The sequence below is a fragment of the Oncorhynchus clarkii genome, chromosome 9, assembly GCF_045791955.1.
Source record: "Oncorhynchus clarkii lewisi isolate Uvic-CL-2024 chromosome 9, UVic_Ocla_1.0, whole genome shotgun sequence".
Taxonomy (NCBI): Eukaryota; Metazoa; Chordata; class Actinopteri; order Salmoniformes; family Salmonidae; genus Oncorhynchus; species Oncorhynchus clarkii.
Genome location: NC_092155.1, coordinates 37,722,907 through 37,744,061, shown reverse-complemented (window position 1 = coordinate 37,744,061; position 21,155 = coordinate 37,722,907). Strand labels below are relative to the sequence as shown.

Below are 21,155 nucleotides of genomic sequence, written 5' to 3'. Positions count from 1 at the left end.
TTTGACCATCGTTACTATTATTCCTTGTTTTACAACTAACTCCATTACAGCTATGGAGGGGAGGACATTTCTCGTCTTGCCCCTCTCAGGTCAGTGGCACTATTTTTTTGTCTGTCTGTCTGTTCATCCGGCCGTCTGTCATTCTGTCTGTACATTTGTGTGTGCGTAGTTGTGAAGCCCAGAATTACTGCAGAGGGAGGTACACTGACCTGGCCACCATGGACAGCATGGAGGACTCTGTAGGCGGTGGTTATAGAGATTCAGTCTGGATAGGGCTGCAGAAGGAGGATTCTGTCAGGTGGTATTGGTTACATTCAGGGGAATGTCTAGACGGGAACTTGGGTGATGACAACCCAACACTATTGTGCACAAATGCACTGGACGACTGGAAGATGGTACGGTACAGATACGGTACAGATTTAAAAACTGCATAATAGTGCGATTAACATTTTAAGGTATTATCCGATTGAACCGACATATGCAGAAGTTACCGTAAATGCATTCTCAGCATTCAAATCTTCCACGATACGGATTTAATCTCGGCCATAACATATTTTTGTTTTTATCAATACATGTCTTTACTTCCCCAACCACTTAAACACTAACCCACATATCCCTTGACAGTAGTCCTTGTATTTACAGTAACTATTGGGGTTATGAAATCTGCCTATTTCTCTCATTTCTGAGATAAATTCCTCAGATGTTGCTGTGGACTTAGCATTTATCTGGGAAGATTATCAGAAGTACCGTCGACAGCACCACACAGACCTAGCCAGTGCCCTGAACCAGAATGAAAACCAGAGGATCCAGACAACTACAAAGTGGGGGTATCATATGTGGATCGGCCTGCACAGAGACTCCTTCAAGTGGTCAGACCAGAGTGCCGACTCATTCAAAAACTGGGAGCAAGGACAACCTCAATACAATGTGACCCACAAATGTCTGGTGTCTTCTACACACAAATGGGAATGTGAAGTTGAGAGATAGGAAATGACGTAGCCATGGTGCCCTCCATGTATGAAAATATAAGCAGTCAGAGTGAAGCTGATGCCAGACTCCTCGTGACCATGACTGATCCGGCTGTGCTGGAGGCCACCTTAAAGGTACAAGTATAAAAGGATGGAGAAAGAGATGTCTCAAGCTGCCAAACCGAGTTGGAAAAGGCAGCCAGGCGGAGAAGACTTCAAGGAGGAGAAGGAGATGTCTCAAGCTGCAAAACTGAGTTGGAAAAGGCAGCCAGGCGGAGAAGACTTCAAGGAGAAGGAGATGTCTCAAGCTGCCAAACCGAGTTGGAAAAGGCAGCCAGGCAGAGAAGACTTCAAGGAGGAGAAGGAGATGTCTCAAGCTGACAAACCGAGTTGGAAAAGGCAGCCAGGCAGAGAAGACTTCAAGGAGGAGAAGGAGATGTCTCAAGCTGACAAACCGAGTTGGAAAAGGCAGCCAGGCAGAGAAGACTTCAAGGAGGAGAAGGAGATGTCTCAAGCTGCCAAACTGAGTTGGAAAAGGCAGCCAGGCGGAGAAGACTTCAAGGAGGAGAAGGAGCTGGAGAGATGTGAGAAGAAAAGGGGGAAGAGAAAAATGAAGGGAAAAAGAGAATTATAACTTTGTGAAATATCATCTGATCTACAGTTAATCTCCTATGTTCTGATGGGATATTTAGTATTGTCACATTTTTTGTCAAGAATATATTGTGAAATGTGTACCTTAACTAATACAAAAGCATTTACTACATGCTAATAAAAAAAGATGTTCAAAAATGTATTGGTGGAGATTGTGGAGAACCACATAGCGCTCCTCCACTCCTCTGTTCTAATAATTGGTAGCCGTGGTACAGGCCGGTTAACCCCATGCGGACATTTTGTTTGTTTGCAGTAAGTTATGACATACTGTACATGTAGCCTGCACAGCTCAACTCTGAATATGTATTACTGTTTCAAATACATTTGTTTTTATTGTCTAACATTACCATTAACTTGCACCACTGTCTTTGGCTGAGTTTGGTGGAGCAGGAACAAGCAAGTATCATGCACTAGGGGTCAAAGTGTGTTCCCGAAACAATGCACATACTTGCTAGAGCACCTTTACACTGCGCAGGCGCTACTCTGTTCTTGAAGAAGGGGTGGTATCATTTTGGTTCATTAATTATTTTGCCAGTAATAAAATGTGTATGCTCAGCATTTATATATTGAAAAACGAATCTAAAATTTATATAAAGAGAATAAATAAATAAAAATTCTATGCATGGAATGTTTATGTTTAAAATATGTTTAAAATATGTAATCATTTGACTTATGCTCCTTTTGTAACCAGGAGAGAAGTGGGAATTTACCAGTAGTGATACCATTCCATATTTCCCGCTCCTAGCCATTACTACAAGTCCATCCTCCCCAATTAAGTTCCCACCAACCTCCTATGACTCATGTGCTTTGAACTTGTTGAGAAACGCTGATTGGCTAATGGCCAAAAAGCTACATAAACCATCAACTAAAATTAGGATTACAGCTATCATGTTTGTAAACAAATGATAGTGTTCAACAACCATATTAATGGAGAGCTTTTTATAAATCATGTTTTGCTGCATTTAAGTGCAGAAAATGCGGTTATCAAGGTAATTTCCTTAGGAGAGTGGGAGCTCTGGATAATAGGCGAGTTTCCACTAGTAAATACCAGTTGGAGCGCCGTTCAAATCGATTATTCACAGTCGTATGTGGTAAATGTCCACTTCCCACTTGGTTACGAATGCAGCATTACACACCTGCCCTTGCTGTCTTCCAGATATGTGGCAGGTAATGCTACGATCCTAACCAAGTACCACTGGGAAAAATCCACTTGAACGTCACTCCAACTGGTAATTACTAGTGGGAAACTCGTCTTTCGTGCCTGAGCTCTGACTTACCCACATGCTGACCTCTGGCCAAGGCAGCAGCTACTCTTCCTGGGGTCTAGCAAAATTAAGGTAGTTCATACAATTTTAAAAACATAACAATACATTCACAGATTTCACAACACACTGTGTGCCCTCAGGACCTTACTCCACCACATATCTACAGTCCAAAATCCGTGTGTACGTGTGTGTATAGTGCGCATGTTTTATAGTGTGTGTGTGTGTGCATGTGTCTGTGCCTATGTTGCTTCACAGTCCCCGCTGTTCCATAAGGTGTATTTTTTAAATCTAATATTACTGCTTGCATCAGTTACTTGATCTGGAATAGAGTTCCATGTAGTCATGGCTCTATTTAGTACTGTGAGCCTCCCATAGTCTGTTCTGGACTTCGGGACTGTGAAGAGACCTCTTGTGGAATGTCTTGTGGGTTATGCATGGGTGTCCGAGCTGTGTGCCAGAAGTTAAAACAGACAGCTCGGTGCATTCAACATGTCAGTACCATATCATATCATAGTGTGCTCCTAATCTCAGTTTGTTACCTGTATAGAAGACACCTGGGAGCCAGAAATCGTTCTGATTGAGAGGGAGTCAAATACTTATTTCCCTTATTAAAATGCAAATCAATTTATAACATTTGACATGCGTTTTTCTGGATTTTTGTTGTTGTTATTCTGTCTCTCACTGTTCAAATAAACCTACCATTAAAATTATAGACGGATCATTTCTGTCAGTGGGAAAACGTAAAAAAATCAGCAGGGGATCGAATACTTTTTTCCCCTCACTGTACTTAAGTCGTTTTTTTGGGGTATCTACTTTACGATTGATATTTTTTACAACTTTTACTGCCACATTCCTAAAGAAAATAAAGTACTTTGTACTCCATAAATTGTCCCTGACACCCAAAAGTACTTGTTACACTTTAATTCTTATCAATAGAACATCCCTACTGCCTCTGATCTGGAGGACTCACTGAACAGAGAACATCCCTGGTCATCCCTACTGCCTCTGATCTGGAGGACTCACTAAACAGAGAACATCCCTGGTCATCCCTACTGCCTCTGATCTGGTGGACTCACTAAACAATTGCTTACTTTATAAATTATGATGATTCTGATTGTTGAAGTGTGCCCCTGGCTATCTGTATAAAATAAATTAAAATGGTGCAGTCTGGTTTGCGTAACTCTTTATACTTAAATATATTTAAAGCAGCTGTCAATTTAGCTTTGCTTTTGGTGAATTATCTTCACTTCATTTTCTTTTTAAAACTTTCTATACAAAGTTCCTACAAGAGGTCATGCCTTTTGCTCCTTTGAACCTTACAAGGGAAAACTTTTCACAACCAAATGTCTTTCTTAATAGCTAAATATGTGTATTGAACTGTCACATTTGTCTGCAACCAAATGTCCTTCTTATAAAGATTGACTGACAGTGATTTGTGTATGTGGAAGTAACGGTGTCACCTACTGTCAATTTCCATTCCCAGTCAAACATACTGCCAATCATTGGTTCTATTTTCCACAGAGCAGCAAGCGATGGAAATGACAGAGACAGAGCTGATAAAAGATTGTCTTTAATGTTTGGCATTGTTAATGAATCCATACCACAGCAGTTATGGGAGTAGGAAAACCACCTTTACAACCAAACACTGTTTGATCATGCTAACACCATCTGTACAAGAAAGCACATTGAAAAGTGTATAAAGTATTTATATTTGAAGACTTGAAGTCAAGAACAATGCAGACAACCACAGTCTAATGTATTTGTCTTCTTTAAACATTGATTATAGATATTCATCAATTACATCGATTTCTGGAGTACATGTATTTACACAAAACAACAATAAAATTATTTTAGGGGGGTCTGCAATAATTTTCAAAAATATTTCACAATACCGCTGTATGTACAGTAACAGAATTTACATTGAAAAATTCTATTGTACCTATATTTGATCTGAGTATCGCTCCTCTTCACACAAACATCAGCCTCCCCACACATCTGACTTTCATCTTATATTTGATCCATAGTTCTGTTCTTCCATACTAATTCCACAGTCTGCAAAACATACCCTGCATCCTTCCATGAGACATCGGTGAACTATGTCCTCACAACTGGATGTACCTGCATACAAAAATAGATGTTGTCTGATCAGTGGACAACCTAATGTGCAAGAACACAAAGCAAAGCATTCACTTGCAAAAAAACTACACAGGGAATTTTTTTTTAACAGTAACCTCCACCTTCCAACCCACTGGTTGGTTATACATTACATCTCAGCAAACACTGTCTGTTGTACTTTCATTGCCCAAGGAGGTCAACCTCATGGTCCTGTCTGAGCTTCTCATACTCCTCCTATGTACACACACACATCTCTCTATTGCAGATCAGAGTGAAGAGAAACTGCAGGCAAAAACTAAGTGTACTGTAGCTCTACAAACCAAGGCAGGACAAAACAGATGCCACACATAGATATCATGAGGTTTGTTCGGAAAACGTAGAGAACGTGATGAAAAAATGAGAGCTGTCATTTCATGAGCTTCACAGAAACAGTCAAGCGAGGTGTCAGAATGAGAGACTGATACTGCATTTCAGTGCACTTAAGGCAGGTAGTTGTTTTAGAACACTGTTTGAGGGAGTTTGGATTTGCCATTCGGTGGGCAGAGGGGGGTGACGGTGAGTAGAACAGGTAACTGACAGGAGCAATGTCATTGCCTTTAGTCCTTTTACACACAGTCCATATGTATTACTTGTTAATTGACATGGTCTTGAAACATAGAGAGGCAGAGAGAGGGTGTGATAATTGTTTTTACGATTATAGTTAGTCCAATAGGTGGTTGAGGTACTGTTGAGCCATTATTCTTCGCTACTTCTCATCTTACTCCTAGTTGAGGGTTAAGGATGTTTTCACCATGGTTCATTTTCTCCATCACTATCTCCTTTCAAGGAATAATCCAGTCTTATGGAGTCCAACTCAACCTGTGCAACTGACATTGGGAACTCGCTGATGTTCCAGAGCTCTCTGTGGCACCGGACAATCCCACCCCTCCCTCATAGTCCTCCCAAGGATTTATCAGCTCTTTCAGTCTGGGTCACATTCACGCTCCTCTCATGAGATATTTCGGTCTGTTACACAAAAGGCAAGAAGACTGTAATAAAAACAACTTCACATGAACAGAAAAGAAGACCTGCCACTTGTGTCATACAAAACAGCACATCTTGTTTGAATACATTCACATTGTTTTCCATACGTACTGTATGGAGGGATAATCCTAAACTGAGGTTTATATGTCCCTAGAGGCTTTGGTCAAGAAGAGTGACCCAGGTCCAAATAACATACCTGCTTTCAATGAGAAGCAGGTAGCAGAATAGAACAGAAGATTGGAGAATGTCATATGGTGAAGCACTATACAGCGTTTTGTAAATCAGAGGATGAAAAGTCCATTTGAAAACCCCATACATACAGTAGCAAGTGTATCAAAATAATAGGATAGATATATGGAGTATTAAAAGCAGAAAAGTCATCATGACTTTACTAAGAGTATAACTTTGTGCAGTTGCCTTTCGTTGTGGAAAAGGGAGGGGGGATTCTATTTGGGGATCGTATGGGTTGATCATGTTGATGAGGATCGTCATGTTTCACAAAACGGCTGTATAATGTTCTCAAATGAAAATAAACATGCGCACAGACTAGTTGTACAACAGTGTACAGTCAACATCTATTTAAACAAAGTGATTATTATCGGTCATATTGTCCAACAGATACTATTCCCTTATTAATTCCTATGATGCTGCTTCATCCATTCAGAATCAGACTGAATACACTGGGGAGAGTGAAGGTGTAACTCAATAGTCTAAAGTGGCTTCCTCTCCCCTTCATCTGCTCTGATATAAAAACATGGGATGGATGACAGCAATATTGTTAATGCCTACAATGTATTTGCATGATTCACCAGCCCATGTTCTTTCACATCAATACAGATGATGGTAAGGAGACAACAGGAAGGGAGCCACTTTAGACTAGTAAGATGTACCAAGAGGCCCAGCCCTGTAGTCTCCTCATGGTGTCTCCTCGTGCTCCTCGCTGATGCACTGCTCCCAGGCAGCCTTGGCTAGCTCCTCTCTGTGGCTATGGGGGGAGTGGAAGATCCTCCGAGGAAGGGGGATGGGCTGGGGCACCAGGGAGCTCAGGTCCTCCTCAGGGATGCACCCTTCCCTCAGGTAGGGCTTGGGGGGCACAGCTGGGGGCTGAGGGCGCCGGTAAGGAATGTGGTGTGGGCCGTGGAGGGGTACCTGGTGGTGGGTGGGCCCGTGGGGATGAGGGTGGCCGTCAAGGATGGCCGGTTGGTGGTGAGAGTGGGGGTGGAAGTGAGTTTGGGATTGGGGGAGGTGTGAGACAGGGTTACGGTAGTGAAAGGGTCGGACATGGTCGAGGGACTCTGGTTCTGGCCCACTGTAGTGGATGTGCAGATAGGGAGAGGCCAGGTACTCATCAGGGGTCCACAGGTGGCTGGGTAAGGGCTCCATGGCGTCATTCCGCACAGTTTGGGCATCGGGGTACTGGGCCCCAAAGTTACTCTCACTCAGAGAGGAGACCCCGCTGCTGGCACTGCCCGAGAGGGTGGAATTACTGCCCCCCAGGGCTGACTGAGGACTAGTGGGGGAGCCAGGTATGGGGTGGAGAGGAGACTGGAGGGATGGAGAGAGAGAGAAAGAGGAAGATAAGAAATGGGTTGGCATCTGTTGACCAAGTAAAGAAGATGTACCGGTACAGTATGTTGAACGGTCTGTTACCTTTCTGAGAGAGCGAACAGGCAGTGCCGGGGGTGGGTCACTGTTCTGGTGGTGGAACGCATCAAAGTGCATCAGGAAGTGACCTAAAGCGGAGGTGAAAACAGTCATATCAGAATAAACTTCCAAAACCTCCTGTCTAGTGGACATGACAGCCAAGGGACTCTTACCCATAGATAATGTGTATATAAATTGGTGGTACCTGGTGGGAAGGACCTGGGTGGGACAGGGGGCATGATGATGCCCCCTGTAGGTCCCTGGATGTAGGGCACTGTCTCCCTGCCCTCGCCATCTAGACTCCAGCTGCTCGGGCCACTAGGGAACACTGGGGGAACACCAGCAAACCACAGGCTCACTACAGAGCTAGGACTAAGATCTGTCCTACTTAGGTCATTTCTCATGAACACTAGAGAACACCAGCATTTACCAATTTTAAGACAGGCATACAGTATACTCACCTTTCTCTGGCAAGCTCGTGGGAGGGTCAACACACGGCTTACAGGGGTTCACTTGCTGGAGTAAGGCACGTTGCTGATGGTTGCTCTGCAAACAGAGAGACACCAGAATCTAAAGATAACTGAAAAGGACAAGAACAAACAGTGTGTTCTGGGGGCTCAGTACCAGCCTATTTCTGCTTTGGCCAGCCTACTTTTCTCACGCTCAGTGAACTAGCTGTCGTCTTCTCCTTAATTAACTAACGCAGCAATGTCATCAGTTCACTTCAGTGCTATTTTAACATAGTTTGGTCTGTAATGTCAGCACCTGTCCGTTCTCAGTCATGGTGTAGTACATGGTGTTGTTGACTCTCTGGTGAGGCGGCAGCAGCATCATCACCTCCCGGTTGTGTTTGGCTTTATCCGGCAGGGACGGAGAGCCTGGGGGAGGAAGGGGGGAGAGGACAGGTCAGACAGACATCAGAGACCCATTGGGAAAATCTCAATTGGATTTGCTAAATTCTTCAGGTTCTCTTCTTCATCCTCTCCTTCCTTCCTTTTAAAAAAAGGTCAAAGATAATTGATGTGAGGAGGAAAGGAGAGGAAGCCTGGAAACAAATGCTCTTGTATGAAATTAGATTCTCCTTCTCCACTAACCCGTCAACAGGCAAATTACGTTTACAGATGAGGAATCGCGAAACATGTGTAAAGTGGTAAAAATAAATATTGCTAGTTGTGCCAGACATTTTATAGTAGATAAAAATATAAGTAGCATTTTGTTAACGTGCGAATGCTTTTCTCCTCCGATAAAACAAGAGATGATTCAAAAGGGGGTTTGGCAGATTTCACATCTCTTTCGAATAGGATACATTTGCGTATCCAGGGCCAAAGGAGGCTTTCAAGGAGAGGAGCAAATTCCTCGGTTCGCCAATTAACAAATTGACTCTCCTACATATGGTGACCATTTATCGGTTCCCAGCTCACGGAGGAGTCGAGGAGAGGCCAGACTTTTCCCCCATTGATACATTGGAAGTACACTGACTAACAGTAAAATAGGCTCATATCACAACCATGAACATAAGTTTAAAATGGATGCTTACAGATCTGTTAGGGATCCCTGTTTGCCAGAAATAATTAAAGCAAAGCATGAAAACCATTATCAGAGATATTTGATCTGATGTTCTACAGTATCTAAGCTTGCTAATACTGTTGTTTCTCAGCACAACATGTCAGGTAAAATATACAGGACCAGTCAAAAGATTGGACACACCTCATTGCAGGGTTGTCTTTATTTGTTAGTGAAGACATCAAAACTATGAAATAACACACATGGTATTTACCAAAAAAGTGTTAAACAAAACAAAATATATGTTATATTTGAGATTCTTCAAAGTAGCCACCCTTTGCCTTGATGACAGCTTTGCACACACTTGGCATTCTCTCAACCAGCTTCATAAGGTCAAGGATGTGTGGAATGCAGTTCAATTAACATATCCTTCTTAATGTGTTTGAGCCAATCAGTTGTGTTGTGACAAGGTAGGGGTGGTATACAGAAGATAGCCCTATTTGGTAAAAGATCAAGTCCATATTATGGTAAAAACGGCTCAAATAAGCAAAGAGAAACGACAGTCCATCATTACTTTAAGACATGAACTTCGAAAGTTTTTTCAGGTGCAATCGCAAAAACCATCAAGCTCTATGATGAAACTGGCTCTCATGAGAACCACCACAGGAAAGGAAGACACAGAGTTACCTCTGCTACAGAGGATAAGTTAATTAAAGATAACTGCAGCTCAGATTGCAGCCCAAATAAATGCTTCACAGAGTTCAAGTAACAGACACATCTCATCATCAACTGTTCAGAGGAGACTGCGTGAATCATGCCTTCATGTTCGAATTGCTGCAAAGAAACCACTACTAAAGGATACCAATACGAAGAAGAGACTTGCTTGGGCCAAGAAATATGAGCAATGGATATCAGACTGGTTGAAATCTGTCCTTTGGTTTGAGTACAAATTTGAGATTTTTGTCTTTATGAGAAGCAAAGTAGGTGAACTGATGATCTCTGCATGTGTGGTTCCCACCATGAAGCATGGAGGTGGTGGTGTGATGGTGCTTTGCTGGTGGCACTGTGATTTATTTAGAATTCAAGGCACACTTAACCAGTATGGCTACAATGGTATTCTGCAGTGATATACCATCCAATCAGGTTTGCGCTTAGTGGGACTATCATTTGTTTTTCAACAGGCTTTTTCAAAGGGTGGCTACTTTGAAGAACCTAAAATCTAAAATATATTTTGATTTGTTTAACACTTTTTTGTTTACTACATGATTCCATGTTTGCTATTTCATAGCTGTAATGTCTTTACTTTTATTCTACAATGTAGAAAATAGTAAAAAATAAAAACTTTTGACTGGTACTGTACATTGTTGAGAATGTTAAATGTACAACTGGCCAAGAACATGATAATGATGAGTTGGAAGTATTTACTGCCTGGTGCAGGTGACACTCACCTCTGGCACTAGATGGGGCAGAGTTAATAACCTGGGAGGAGGTGGACCGAATGGAGCTCAGACTGGAGGAGGAGGGGCTTGGCTGTAAAATAATACATCTGTTCATTGACATATCTTCAAAACATACAAAACCTGCATGTGTGTGTATTCATTCCACCCACCTCCATGTGAGCCGTGTCCTCAGGGTGCTCTCCCAATAGGCCGTCTGTCAGGATGACCAGGTTTCCTCCTGCCTCGCTGGAGGTGTGAGAAGAGAGGGAGGAGGAGGACTGGCGGATAGAACCCTGCAGGTTCATAGGGCTGCAGAGAGAGAATCATATTCTAATCTCACAGATTACTGTAGCATCTCTTTTTTGCAAGTTAAATCGTATACAATATGTGACTGACCTGTGTCTGTGAATCAGACGGACACTTTCTGGGCTCATGTGGCTGTGAGTGGTCAGGATGCCTCTGGGATTGTTGACTCCAGTGCAGGCTGCTGGCAACCCCTGCTGGGCCACATATAAACACTGCTCTGAATAATCACTCTGACTGCACACACACACACACACACACACCAACTCATTAGGATACACAAACAGAAGAGTATGTAGAACCACTCACCTGATGTAAACCAGTCCTCATCATGTGGAACTGATCTATCAGCTTTTTGTGCAGGGGACGCATTTCTGGGTGCACCAACTTCTCATGGACGGCCAGCCCCACTCCAAGGATGTGAACCTGTGACAATGAAACGACACATAGGAAAGATATGGTTTCTGTCTTCTATACCCATATACACTGTGTGGACCACTGGCCAGTGACGAGTTAAGAGCTTTGTCTGACCTGTTCCTGCATCAAGTCTTTGAGCTGAGTGATCTTCTCTGTGTCCTCTGTGTGGCTGTTCATGTAGTCCTTTTCAAAGAACGCCTGTGGAGGAGGAATATAGGATATGAATGCATTACATGGCAGATAACAATATATGTTCTGGAAGAAAATTACCAAAGTATCCATTCAAATCCACCGACCAACCAACCCCCATCTCACTCCCTTCCCTTAGTACCTCCTGGTATCTGGCAATGCCCCCATTGACGGCAGCGTCTATGACCCCGTTGAGCAGCATGCTGAGGGGGTTAATGTTGCCATGGTGCTGTCTGTTCTGGTACTGGCTAATCAGGGTCCGCAGCTCCTGGGTCTTATTCTCCACCACGTAGATGGCATTCTCCAGAGGGCTCACCTCCAACTGCACACACACACACACACACACACACACACACACACACAGTACCGTCGGACACCGTTCAGACACCTTCACTTTTTCCACATTGTTACGTTACAGCCTTATTCTAAAATGTATTAAATAAATAAAAAAATCATCTACGCACAATACCGCATAATGACGAAGCCAAAACAATGTATTTGCAAATGTATTAAAAATAAAAAAACAGAAATACCTTATTTACATAATTATTCAGACCCTTCGCAACAAGACTCGAAATTGAGCTCAGGTGCATCCTGTTTCCATTGATAACCCTTGAGGAATTGTCTGTAGAGCTCCGAGACGGGATTGTGTCGAGGCACAGATCTGGGGAAGGGTAACAAAAAATGTTTGCAGCATTGAAGTAGCCCAACACAGTGGCCTCCATCATTCTTAAATGGAAGAAGTTTGGAAGCGCCAACACTCTTCATGAGCTGTCCGCCCGGCCAAACTGGGCAATCAAGAGCGAAGGGCCTTGGTCAGGGAGGTGACCAAGAACCCGATGGTCACTCTGACAGAGCTCATCTGTGGAGATGGGAGAATGTTCCAGAAGGACAACCATCTCTGCAGCACTCCACCAATCAGACCTTCATGGTAGAGTGGCTAGACGGGAGCCACTCCTCAGTAAAACGCACGACAGCCTGCTAGGAGTTTTCCAAAAAGGCACCTAAAGGACTCAGACAATGAAAAACAACATTCTCTGGTTGGCCTGAATGCCAAGCATCACGTCTGGAGGAAACCTTGCACCATCTCTAAGGTGAAGCATGGTGGTGGCAGCATCATGCTGTGGGGATGTTTTTCAGCGGCAGGGACTGCAAGATTAGTCAGGATCAAGGGAAAGATGAACGGAGCAAAGTACAGAGAGATCCTTGATGAAAACCTGCTCCAGAGCGCTCAGGCCCTCAGACTGGGGCGAAGGTTTATCTTCCAATAGGACAACAACCCTAAGCACACAGCCAAGACAACGCAGGAGTTGCTTTGGGATAAGTCTCTCACATTTGTCCTTGAGTGGCCCAGCCAGAGCCCGGACTTGAAACTCTTCAAACGTCTCTGGAGAGACCTGAAAATAGCTGTGGAGCAACATTCACCACTTCCAACCTGACAGAGTTTGAGAGGATCTGCAGAGAAGAATGGGAGAAACTACCCAAATACAGGTGAGTCAAGCTTGTCGCAACATACCCAAGAAGACTCGAGGCTGTAATCGCTGCCAAAGGCGCTTCAACAAAGTCCAGAGTAAAGGGTCTGAATACTTATGTAAATGTGATATGTTTTATTTATTAAAAAAATAAAAAACTGTTTTTGCTTTGTTATTATGGGGTATTTTGTGTAGATTGATGAGGGTTAAAACCAATTTAATACATTTTAGAATAAGGCTGTAAATAAGAATTTGTTCCTAACTGACTTGCCTAGTTAAATAAAGGTTAAATAAAAAACTGGGGGTTCTATGTGTTGAGAAGCTTGGTGAGTTGGTTACATTTGGATAGAGATTTAGAGTGAAGAGTGATAGTTGAGCATTTTTAGAATATTATTCAATTCAAATTAGTTTCTAGGAAGAGGTAGATTTTATGTAGTGTTCTCAGTTTTCAAACTTTATTTTTGTGTGGAGTTAGTGCAATTTATTTCAATTTTCCATGATAACTTTAGTAGCCAGTGCTAATGTTAGCTAGCTACCAAAATCAAATCAAATCAAATTTTATTTGTCACATACACATAGTTAGCAGATGTTAATGCGAGTGTAGCGAAATGCTTGTGCTTCTAGTTCCGACAAAGCTAGATTACTTGTTGGTTATTACTGCAAACAATTCCAAAACTACTACCTTATAGACACAAGTGTAAGGGGATAAAGAATATGTACATAATATATACCAGAGTGCAGTTTTCTGCACCAGAATGGCTAGATAATGCAAACAACAATATAGTCGATTTTTGTTTCATTGCCCAAATCAGATTCAAGCTTCTTGGAAAAAGCTGCATCGATCATGTAAATGGACAAACGTCTGTGTATTCAAACTATGCGACACAATGAGAAGTTAAGAAGAACAGGATCACAAGCAGTTTAAGAGTTGGCTTTTACTTAGGGGCACGATGGGAAGGAACGTTCAGCTAACTGAACTATAAGGAGCTTGCAGAGGTAATTTTTTTATTTTATTTCACCTTTATTTAACTAGTCAAGTCAGTTAAGAACTAATTCTGATTTACAATGACGGCCTACTAGTAAAGCCCCCCCGGCCAAACCCTCGCCTAACCCGGACGAAGCTGGGCCAATTGTGCGCAGTCCTATGGGGCTCCCAATCATGGCCGGTTGTGATACAGCCCGGGATCGAACCCAGATCTATAGTGACACCTCTAGCACTGAGAAGCAGTGCCTTAGACCGCTTGCCACTCTGGAGGCCCAAGTTATGATGCTTTACTTGCTGAGCATATAGAAGTTTCTACTGTCTTCTCCGGGATGTCAAAAATCAATTCAGAATGATTTGATTGCTTCCATTGCATCATCCATGAATAGTAAGGCACTGCATCAAATGTTTTGAGCTCCACCTGTTGAGCTAAACAAATATTATAATAATACTTTTTTGCATTAATACATGTTACATATCGGATTGCAAACAAAATTGGTTGAGTTAATAAATCTGCATACAAACATGGTCTCTTTTTTGCTTTCTTGAGTAAGGCAGCTCCAAAATGTTGGTGTTTCAGCTTAGCTCAGTGCTCTCTGTGGTGGAGGGGCAGCCAGCGTAAAATACAGAGCGTAGGGGCAGGCAATCTTCTAGTTGCAGCGTGATTGGCTCAGCGTTCTGTCACCCATGGTGACACTACGTCACCGCAAAATCTACAGGGAGAGCTAGAAAGTTCAAGCCCCCTTGGGTGTTGCCATAGAGTTCAATTAGAAGTGCCCATCCAAGAAAGGTCATTAGCCACAGAAAAAATGATGTCAAATATTGTCATATTATATCAACCATAGCTTTGATTGGACAGATCATGTCAACATCATACTTTCAAAATCTTAGCTAGCAAGCTAGACAAGCAGTCATCATCATGAATCACGTCTACAATGTACTGGCAAATCCTTTTTCAATCTTTTCAATCAAATTATAGATAAAACATATCGGTGCTCATCGGCCATTGCACATAAACATTACACAACAAGTTGGAAATCACAAATTACACAATGAGTGGATTGGAAGGAATCAGCTGCAGGCGTTGCAAAGCAATCACTATCTTGCTTCCCCTGCCTGCTATTTGGTGAAGAGGGTGTGTGGTCCAAGTCTGGGTTTAAGGGTCTCTTTTCCAAGCTTAAAAGGATAAACATTCACACGCAACACCATGTGCCAGAAAAGGTTGAATACATAGGCCATGCTGTCAATCCAGCATGACTTCTGCCACAACTGGGTCTCTGAAAAAAACTCAGACTGAGAAAATACATCCAACTCGGAATTCCAAGTTGGGAACTTGGGCCTCTTTCTATAGCGCTGACCTGAAGATCACTGACGTTATGATTCAGCTTTTTTTGAGCTCCTAGTTGTCTTGAAAGAACCATAAATCCAGAAAATGCCCGACTTTGATGACAAGGTTTCCTGACAAAATTTGCGAGAGAAAGCAAATGACGTAATATGCCAGGGAGAAAGCAAATGACGTAATATGCCAGGGAGAAAGCAAATTACGTAATATGCCAGGGAGAAAGTAAATGATGTAATATGCCAGGGAGAAAGCAAAGAAAGTAATACTAAGTATATGTTGATGTTTCTAAGTAGACCCATGTGGGACATATGTATTACCAGACAAGGAAAAACTCCAGGCCCCAGTGGGAAAAAAATTCCCCACCACAGTCTGCTCGCAGATGTCAGTTATCGTCAGGTACATGGATGATCAGGGCTTGATTCATCCACTGACACATTCATTGTTTCCTCTCCAAGCATTGTGAGCAAGCCTGTCAATTGTCTCTCATTACTGTACACAAAAACTATCACATTATTACACACGTAAATGATTTTACTCCTTGCTTGGACTAACTCATTCTTAGCTCTATTGTCTAACTGTGTAGTGTGTCGTGTTATTGTTTTTTGTCTTCCCAGTCAAGTCCTGTCCTCAGTGGAAGAGTTGACCTCTTCAACACCATCCATCCATGATGAGCCTGTCCTGCACTGAAGCCTATGAACATCTCAACCCCTGTTCTGCACTGAAGTCGAGCCTCTGAACACCTCAACTCATGCCTCATACCCTCATTCAATCACTGCTCTTGATCCCTTCCCAACACTGCAAGTAGCCCTCTCATTCCCATTCCCCATAATATTGTACTATAAAATGTCTATTAAATGCTTTAGTTAAAAATAATTAGTATTCGCTGATTTTAGAAACACACTTTGTCGACTCCGTACGGTCCGCTCCTATACCGTGGGTCTCCCATCCTCCTTTTAAGTCACCAGCCTACACTGGTGTACGCGACCAATAAACTTAGATTTTGATTCGACACAAAACATGCACTCGCTTGCATCATTTCCCTGAGGCGTCTGATGTCACAGTGTGAGATGACAGTTTATGACGCCAGTGCTCCTCACCAGTTCTCTCCTCTCCACCTCAGCCCAGCGGGAGATGCCAGGGAGAGGACGAGACAGAATCAGGGTGGTTCTCTCGATCCACAGGCTCTGAAGACACACACAAAACACTTCTGTATAGTAATTATACACAGCTTGTATCAACAGACAATTTTAGTTACATTCTATTCTAATTCCTTCCACACACACACATACCCTGAACTCATTCTCCCTGTCCTTGGGTCCCTTGTGGAAGGGTCTGTCATAGTGAAAGCGAGTGACATTGTTAATGCGGTAGAAGCTCTTGATCCTCTCGGGTACGCGCTCCAGCTGAGGCACGTCAGTGATGTCTGACACTGGGGTAACCGCATAGATCTGCAGATCTGAGGCCAGGCGTTAAGGAAAACACACCCAAATATACTGACAGTTGAGTTGACAGACACAACACACAACACATTGACCATGGTTAGGATACACTGAACATCACTTTGTAGGAGGGCGTCATCTGGTTGGTTGGGATGCTGCATGGCAATGGCATGTGGGAATTCTCCCAGCATCCTTTGCTGAAAGTCCTCCAGTCGTTCATAGTTATATCCCCGGCAAACAAACTCCTTATTCTGGAGAGAGAAGGGTTGTCATCCAACTGATACGTAAAACCAATTCAATATAATTTAGATAAAAGATTGTGTGTGTGTGTGTGTGTGTTCATCTCACCCTGAGGAAAAAAGGAAACTTCCTGCCATAGAAGCCCATCCTAAAGAACTCTGGTTCAATCCTCTGCTGTTCTATGATGTTGTCATAGTACGCAGCCTCCATTTTCTATAAAATACAAAAATACTTGATTCAACTCTAAGAGAGCATCTTGAGCTTTTATCAGCAACCCACATCAATGAGGTTCCCTTGATCATAGGGCTCATAAGGTTTTTGGTAATTCATCAGTCTGTTGCAATGTGAATACATTTCCACATTGTGAGGAATTTATATTCAATTCCATTCTACTTACTTTCCATCTTCGTGATGATGAGTAGTCACTGGGGGATAAAGGAGAGAGCGAGAGAGCGAGAGAGAGAAGACAGTGCTGGGTTGTCAGACAGACTCACCCGTATCCAGCTCAGGCTCTGGTAGTCATATAAGGTTTCATACTGGAAAGCCAGTTCCCGGCAGAGTGATATTCCATATTCCCAACACTGGAAAGAGATAAACAGACTGAGATCTCACACATATGGAATCTCTTAATACATGTTTACAATATCCTGTCTTGTGAACATCATTCTCATGAGGATTTGAAGGGGAAAATGTTGGATTTCCAGAATTGAACAGCCATCAACGACATCATGAACATCGAGAAGTGTTTCGACTTGAGATTCTGACTTGAGATGTTTCTAAGTAGACCCATGTGGGACTTATGTAAATTAATATGTTTGATTTGAGTGTCTCACATGAAACACTACCCAAAGTGACTGGACATAGCCTGACTTGCATTCCCCTTGTTGTTTAACTTAGCTTGACTTGATTTAGCTTGGCTTGCCTTTCCCTTGTTAAAGTAGTGGAGCACTTTGCGGCTGAGGCCCTCTTTGCGTTGCCACTCGCTCTGTGTGGGGTAGTGGAGGAACTCTCTGAGGGGTCGGTCCTCCCAGTGCAGCAGCTCCCAGTACAGCAGCAAGGTAAATGCTGCCTCTGGTGGTGGGGAGGACACAAAGGTCAAAGGTCACCACGATTAACCATCATTGACTTCACATGATAGTCCTGACGATCACAGGGTTCTATGCAGTGTGAGCACGTTGAACGTGTTATATACATCCCAACCAGTTACCCGTGTAGTCCTCTGCATGCAGGTGCAGGTCACACAGCTTGTGGATGTAGCGTATGTACATGTCCTCCTTGTTGATCTCTGATTTGTAGAAGTTCTGGGGAGGACAGACAAATGGAAGCAACACATCACTACATGGACATACTGTAGCACACACGGGTATTATTATCTGGCCATAACTGAGGTACTGTCAAGGTTCAAACATCAAATGCCTCACCATGAGGTTGGAAGAACCACCCATTTTCTTGTTCTCCATCTCATCTCCTTTCATACAGTCCCTAAAAGCAGATCAGGTTTGTAAAGTCCCATCTCTACAGTACATCCCTGTATCAATAGTCAATGTTAGGATATTAACATGTTGTTTGTAATCTGTAATCCAGTCGATCAGTAGTAATAACACCTGTAGTCTAGCAAGCGCTCCATCAGTCTCGTGACGGAGGTGACAAACGAAATGCCTGTCTCTCTCCATGTTTCCTGCTCAATTTTTTCCAGTAGGCTAAAAGACAGAGACAGACAAGCTCTATGTTACTTGTGCACAGTAACATTGGACATGGAACTGTAAGCACTGGTATGTTTGAAAGGACCGTGATAGTGGTAGAGCTATAACTTACCTGGGGTAAGGCCCAAACAACTGGGTCCTGAATGGCACAGCAGAAAGACCCAAGAGAAGTCAGAAGCATAGAAAATAACAGCAGTGCAGCACACTCAAGTAACAATTTTGCACTGAGTATGAATAGAAGACGGAGGTTGTTGGTGCTTACAGCAGGCCAAAGAGCTCTCTGTGATTGCCGTCCCCTTTCCCATCAGCCACCATACTCTCCAGCTTGTCCATCAACTCTGCTTCCACCTACACAACATAGATGTTGGTGTATAAGCAATCAATCACCACAGCATTTTCCTAGACACTTATAGCAGTAAAATCATAGATCCATAACATAGTTCTGATATTGGGTGATAACCTGTAGTAATACAAGGCCTTACAAAGGATGAGTGGTGTCACGCAGCAGGGGACAGTACTGACCAGCTTAAAGTTGCCGTTCTTCCTCTGCTCCCAGTCCATCATGTCATGGAAGATGGGGATCATGATATTCCGGACTTCGCTCTGAGGCACCAGCGTCACTCCCAGGAACGGACCCATCATTCCAGGGATAAAGTGAGGCTTATTCTCACCTAGCGCACACAGAGAAGTTAGAAACACACACAACATTATCCTTGAAGGCTAGAACGACAAGACAGTTGATTAGGAATGTAGTGTTATCTTACCAAGCTTCTGCCACATGCTGAAGAGCTCATAGGCCATCATCACCCTCATATCTCCATACCTGCAGAGAATGTACATGGGGAGAATGTGGAGAATACTAGCTACTGAGTGACCACACATAGGTAGATGTGGGAAATATGTCTTTAAACTATATATTTCCTGAGTGTTTCAGGATTGAATTGATGGACATTGAACAGAGGTCCTTACTTGTCCAGGACTTTCTTCCTCTTGGCCTGGGTCAAGGGCTCCAACTGCAGACTGGGCTGGTTGATGTACAGGACCGTCAGGCTGAAGAAGGAATTCCACACCTGGTACAGAGAACACACATACACAACACATACAAGCATCAAATCGTATTTTGATTCCAATAAAGTTCTAACTACTGTATACACCTTTTTATTGGCCCCTTAGTTCACCATCAGGTTTCCCTCTAGGCATAAATCCAGGTTGGACAAAAAAAAAAATATCTGCCACATTGGATTGGAGACAGATCAGAGAAGAACAGCATACTGTAGTTAGGAAACCATGTACAGAAATAAAGACAGCCCTTCGTAAACAGAGAAAGACATGGAAAGAGCAGCAGGTTCGGGGTTGACTTCTCTGGGATAGTGAAGGCTCTCTTGTTTACTTGCTTACTGCTCTTGTTCAACATGACACTTCTCGTTTCTCTACAGAGGCACACCTTGAAGTCAAAATCCGCCTCTGAGAAGTTCTTGTGTAACGCTGGAGACAGGTACTGTGTTGTCGCCACAATGACACTGCAGAAGGAAACAGCAAAACGTTATGATAAAAATAGATGACGCAACAGCTACACTAATGTCACATGCGATCAGAGTCAGGAGAGTGTCATCTCATGTTTGGATATGTTCCCTTATCTCATATAGGAGGCAATATGAAGGCAGTGTTATAGGTCCTCTGAGTCAGACTTACTGACTGGTCAGTAGCCTCATGACACTCCAGTCTCGGGGGAAGATGGTGAGCTTCATCAGGTTCCGGAACACGCAGAAGATCTTCAACAGGAACTCCTGGAAGACAATGAATTAGCTGGTGTTGGGTACATGATCTACATACTATAGCTCAACCCCAAGTTCCTCTGTCAGACTAAGACTGACACAGCAGCACTCACCTTGAGTTCCTCTTTGCTGTGGAAGTTGTTGAGCAGGTGGTGGAAGTGGATCTCTGACATCTGTCTGAGTAGAGACAGCAGAGTGGACACATACTCCCCCTGGACAGGCAGAAACCCACCCATATTAGAGAGGTTACATGCATTACGAAATATATACAGTGTCTGTTCCATGTAGTGAATAAAGATCCAGCCAGACAGGGTAGGAGAGGAGAATCGCTGACCGTGATCTCAGCGGTGCACTGGGGACAGCGCTGCCCCCTAGCTGTCTCCAGAGACTGAGACTTGGACATGATGGACAACAGAGTCTGGAGCAGAACATCCAACAGGCTCTCTACCATCATCTCTACCTCCTCCTGCACAGAAGACTCCTAGGAAGAGAGGGAGAGAGAAACAGAGAGAAGGAGAGAAGTCATGGAGGAGACAGGTGAAGACCGAGATAGAAGGGGAGACAAAATGGTGGGAGCGATGAGCAGTGGCAGAGAAGAAGAGAGAGACAGGGAATTTAATGAATAATTCATGTGTTTGCATAAGCTGCTTGACAGACCATTTAAAAGATAAATGCATCCCTGAAC

At 43.2% G+C, this 21,155-nt stretch overlaps 1 protein-coding gene across 1 annotated transcript in view; it reads right to left on the bottom strand.

The window, feature by feature from the left end:
* Window positions 1–4,490: 4,490 nt before the first annotated feature.
* The window catches only part of LOC139416249 (dedicator of cytokinesis protein 3-like), a 58,398-nt gene continuing 41,733 nt past the window's right edge, over window positions 4,491–21,155 (bottom strand). The window contains exons 26-54 of the mRNA XM_071164684.1: window positions 20,805–20,951; window positions 20,584–20,682; window positions 20,388–20,482; window positions 20,140–20,215; window positions 19,665–19,765; window positions 19,460–19,518; window positions 19,218–19,366; window positions 18,958–19,043; window positions 18,808–18,834; window positions 18,597–18,692; window positions 18,414–18,474; window positions 18,200–18,293; window positions 17,915–18,063; window positions 17,487–17,573; window positions 17,101–17,205; window positions 16,862–17,003; window positions 16,603–16,769; window positions 16,411–16,497; window positions 11,660–11,839; window positions 11,443–11,526; window positions 11,221–11,337; window positions 11,005–11,126; window positions 10,779–10,917; window positions 10,618–10,699; window positions 8,432–8,544; window positions 8,128–8,212; window positions 7,872–7,994; window positions 7,673–7,755; window positions 4,491–7,567 (exon numbers count right to left, since the gene is read on the bottom strand). Coding sequence (XP_071020785.1) covers window positions 6,938–7,567; window positions 7,673–7,755; window positions 7,872–7,994; window positions 8,128–8,212; window positions 8,432–8,544; window positions 10,618–10,699; window positions 10,779–10,917; window positions 11,005–11,126; window positions 11,221–11,337; window positions 11,443–11,526; window positions 11,660–11,839; window positions 16,411–16,497; window positions 16,603–16,769; window positions 16,862–17,003; window positions 17,101–17,205; window positions 17,487–17,573; window positions 17,915–18,063; window positions 18,200–18,293; window positions 18,414–18,474; window positions 18,597–18,692; window positions 18,808–18,834; window positions 18,958–19,043; window positions 19,218–19,366; window positions 19,460–19,518; window positions 19,665–19,765; window positions 20,140–20,215; window positions 20,388–20,482; window positions 20,584–20,682; window positions 20,805–20,951 — 3,585 coding nt within the window. The 3' untranslated portion in view covers window positions 4,491–6,937. The remainder of the gene's footprint in view (window positions 7,568–7,672; window positions 7,756–7,871; window positions 7,995–8,127; window positions 8,213–8,431; window positions 8,545–10,617; window positions 10,700–10,778; window positions 10,918–11,004; window positions 11,127–11,220; window positions 11,338–11,442; window positions 11,527–11,659; window positions 11,840–16,410; window positions 16,498–16,602; window positions 16,770–16,861; window positions 17,004–17,100; window positions 17,206–17,486; window positions 17,574–17,914; window positions 18,064–18,199; window positions 18,294–18,413; window positions 18,475–18,596; window positions 18,693–18,807; window positions 18,835–18,957; window positions 19,044–19,217; window positions 19,367–19,459; window positions 19,519–19,664; window positions 19,766–20,139; window positions 20,216–20,387; window positions 20,483–20,583; window positions 20,683–20,804; window positions 20,952–21,155) is intronic.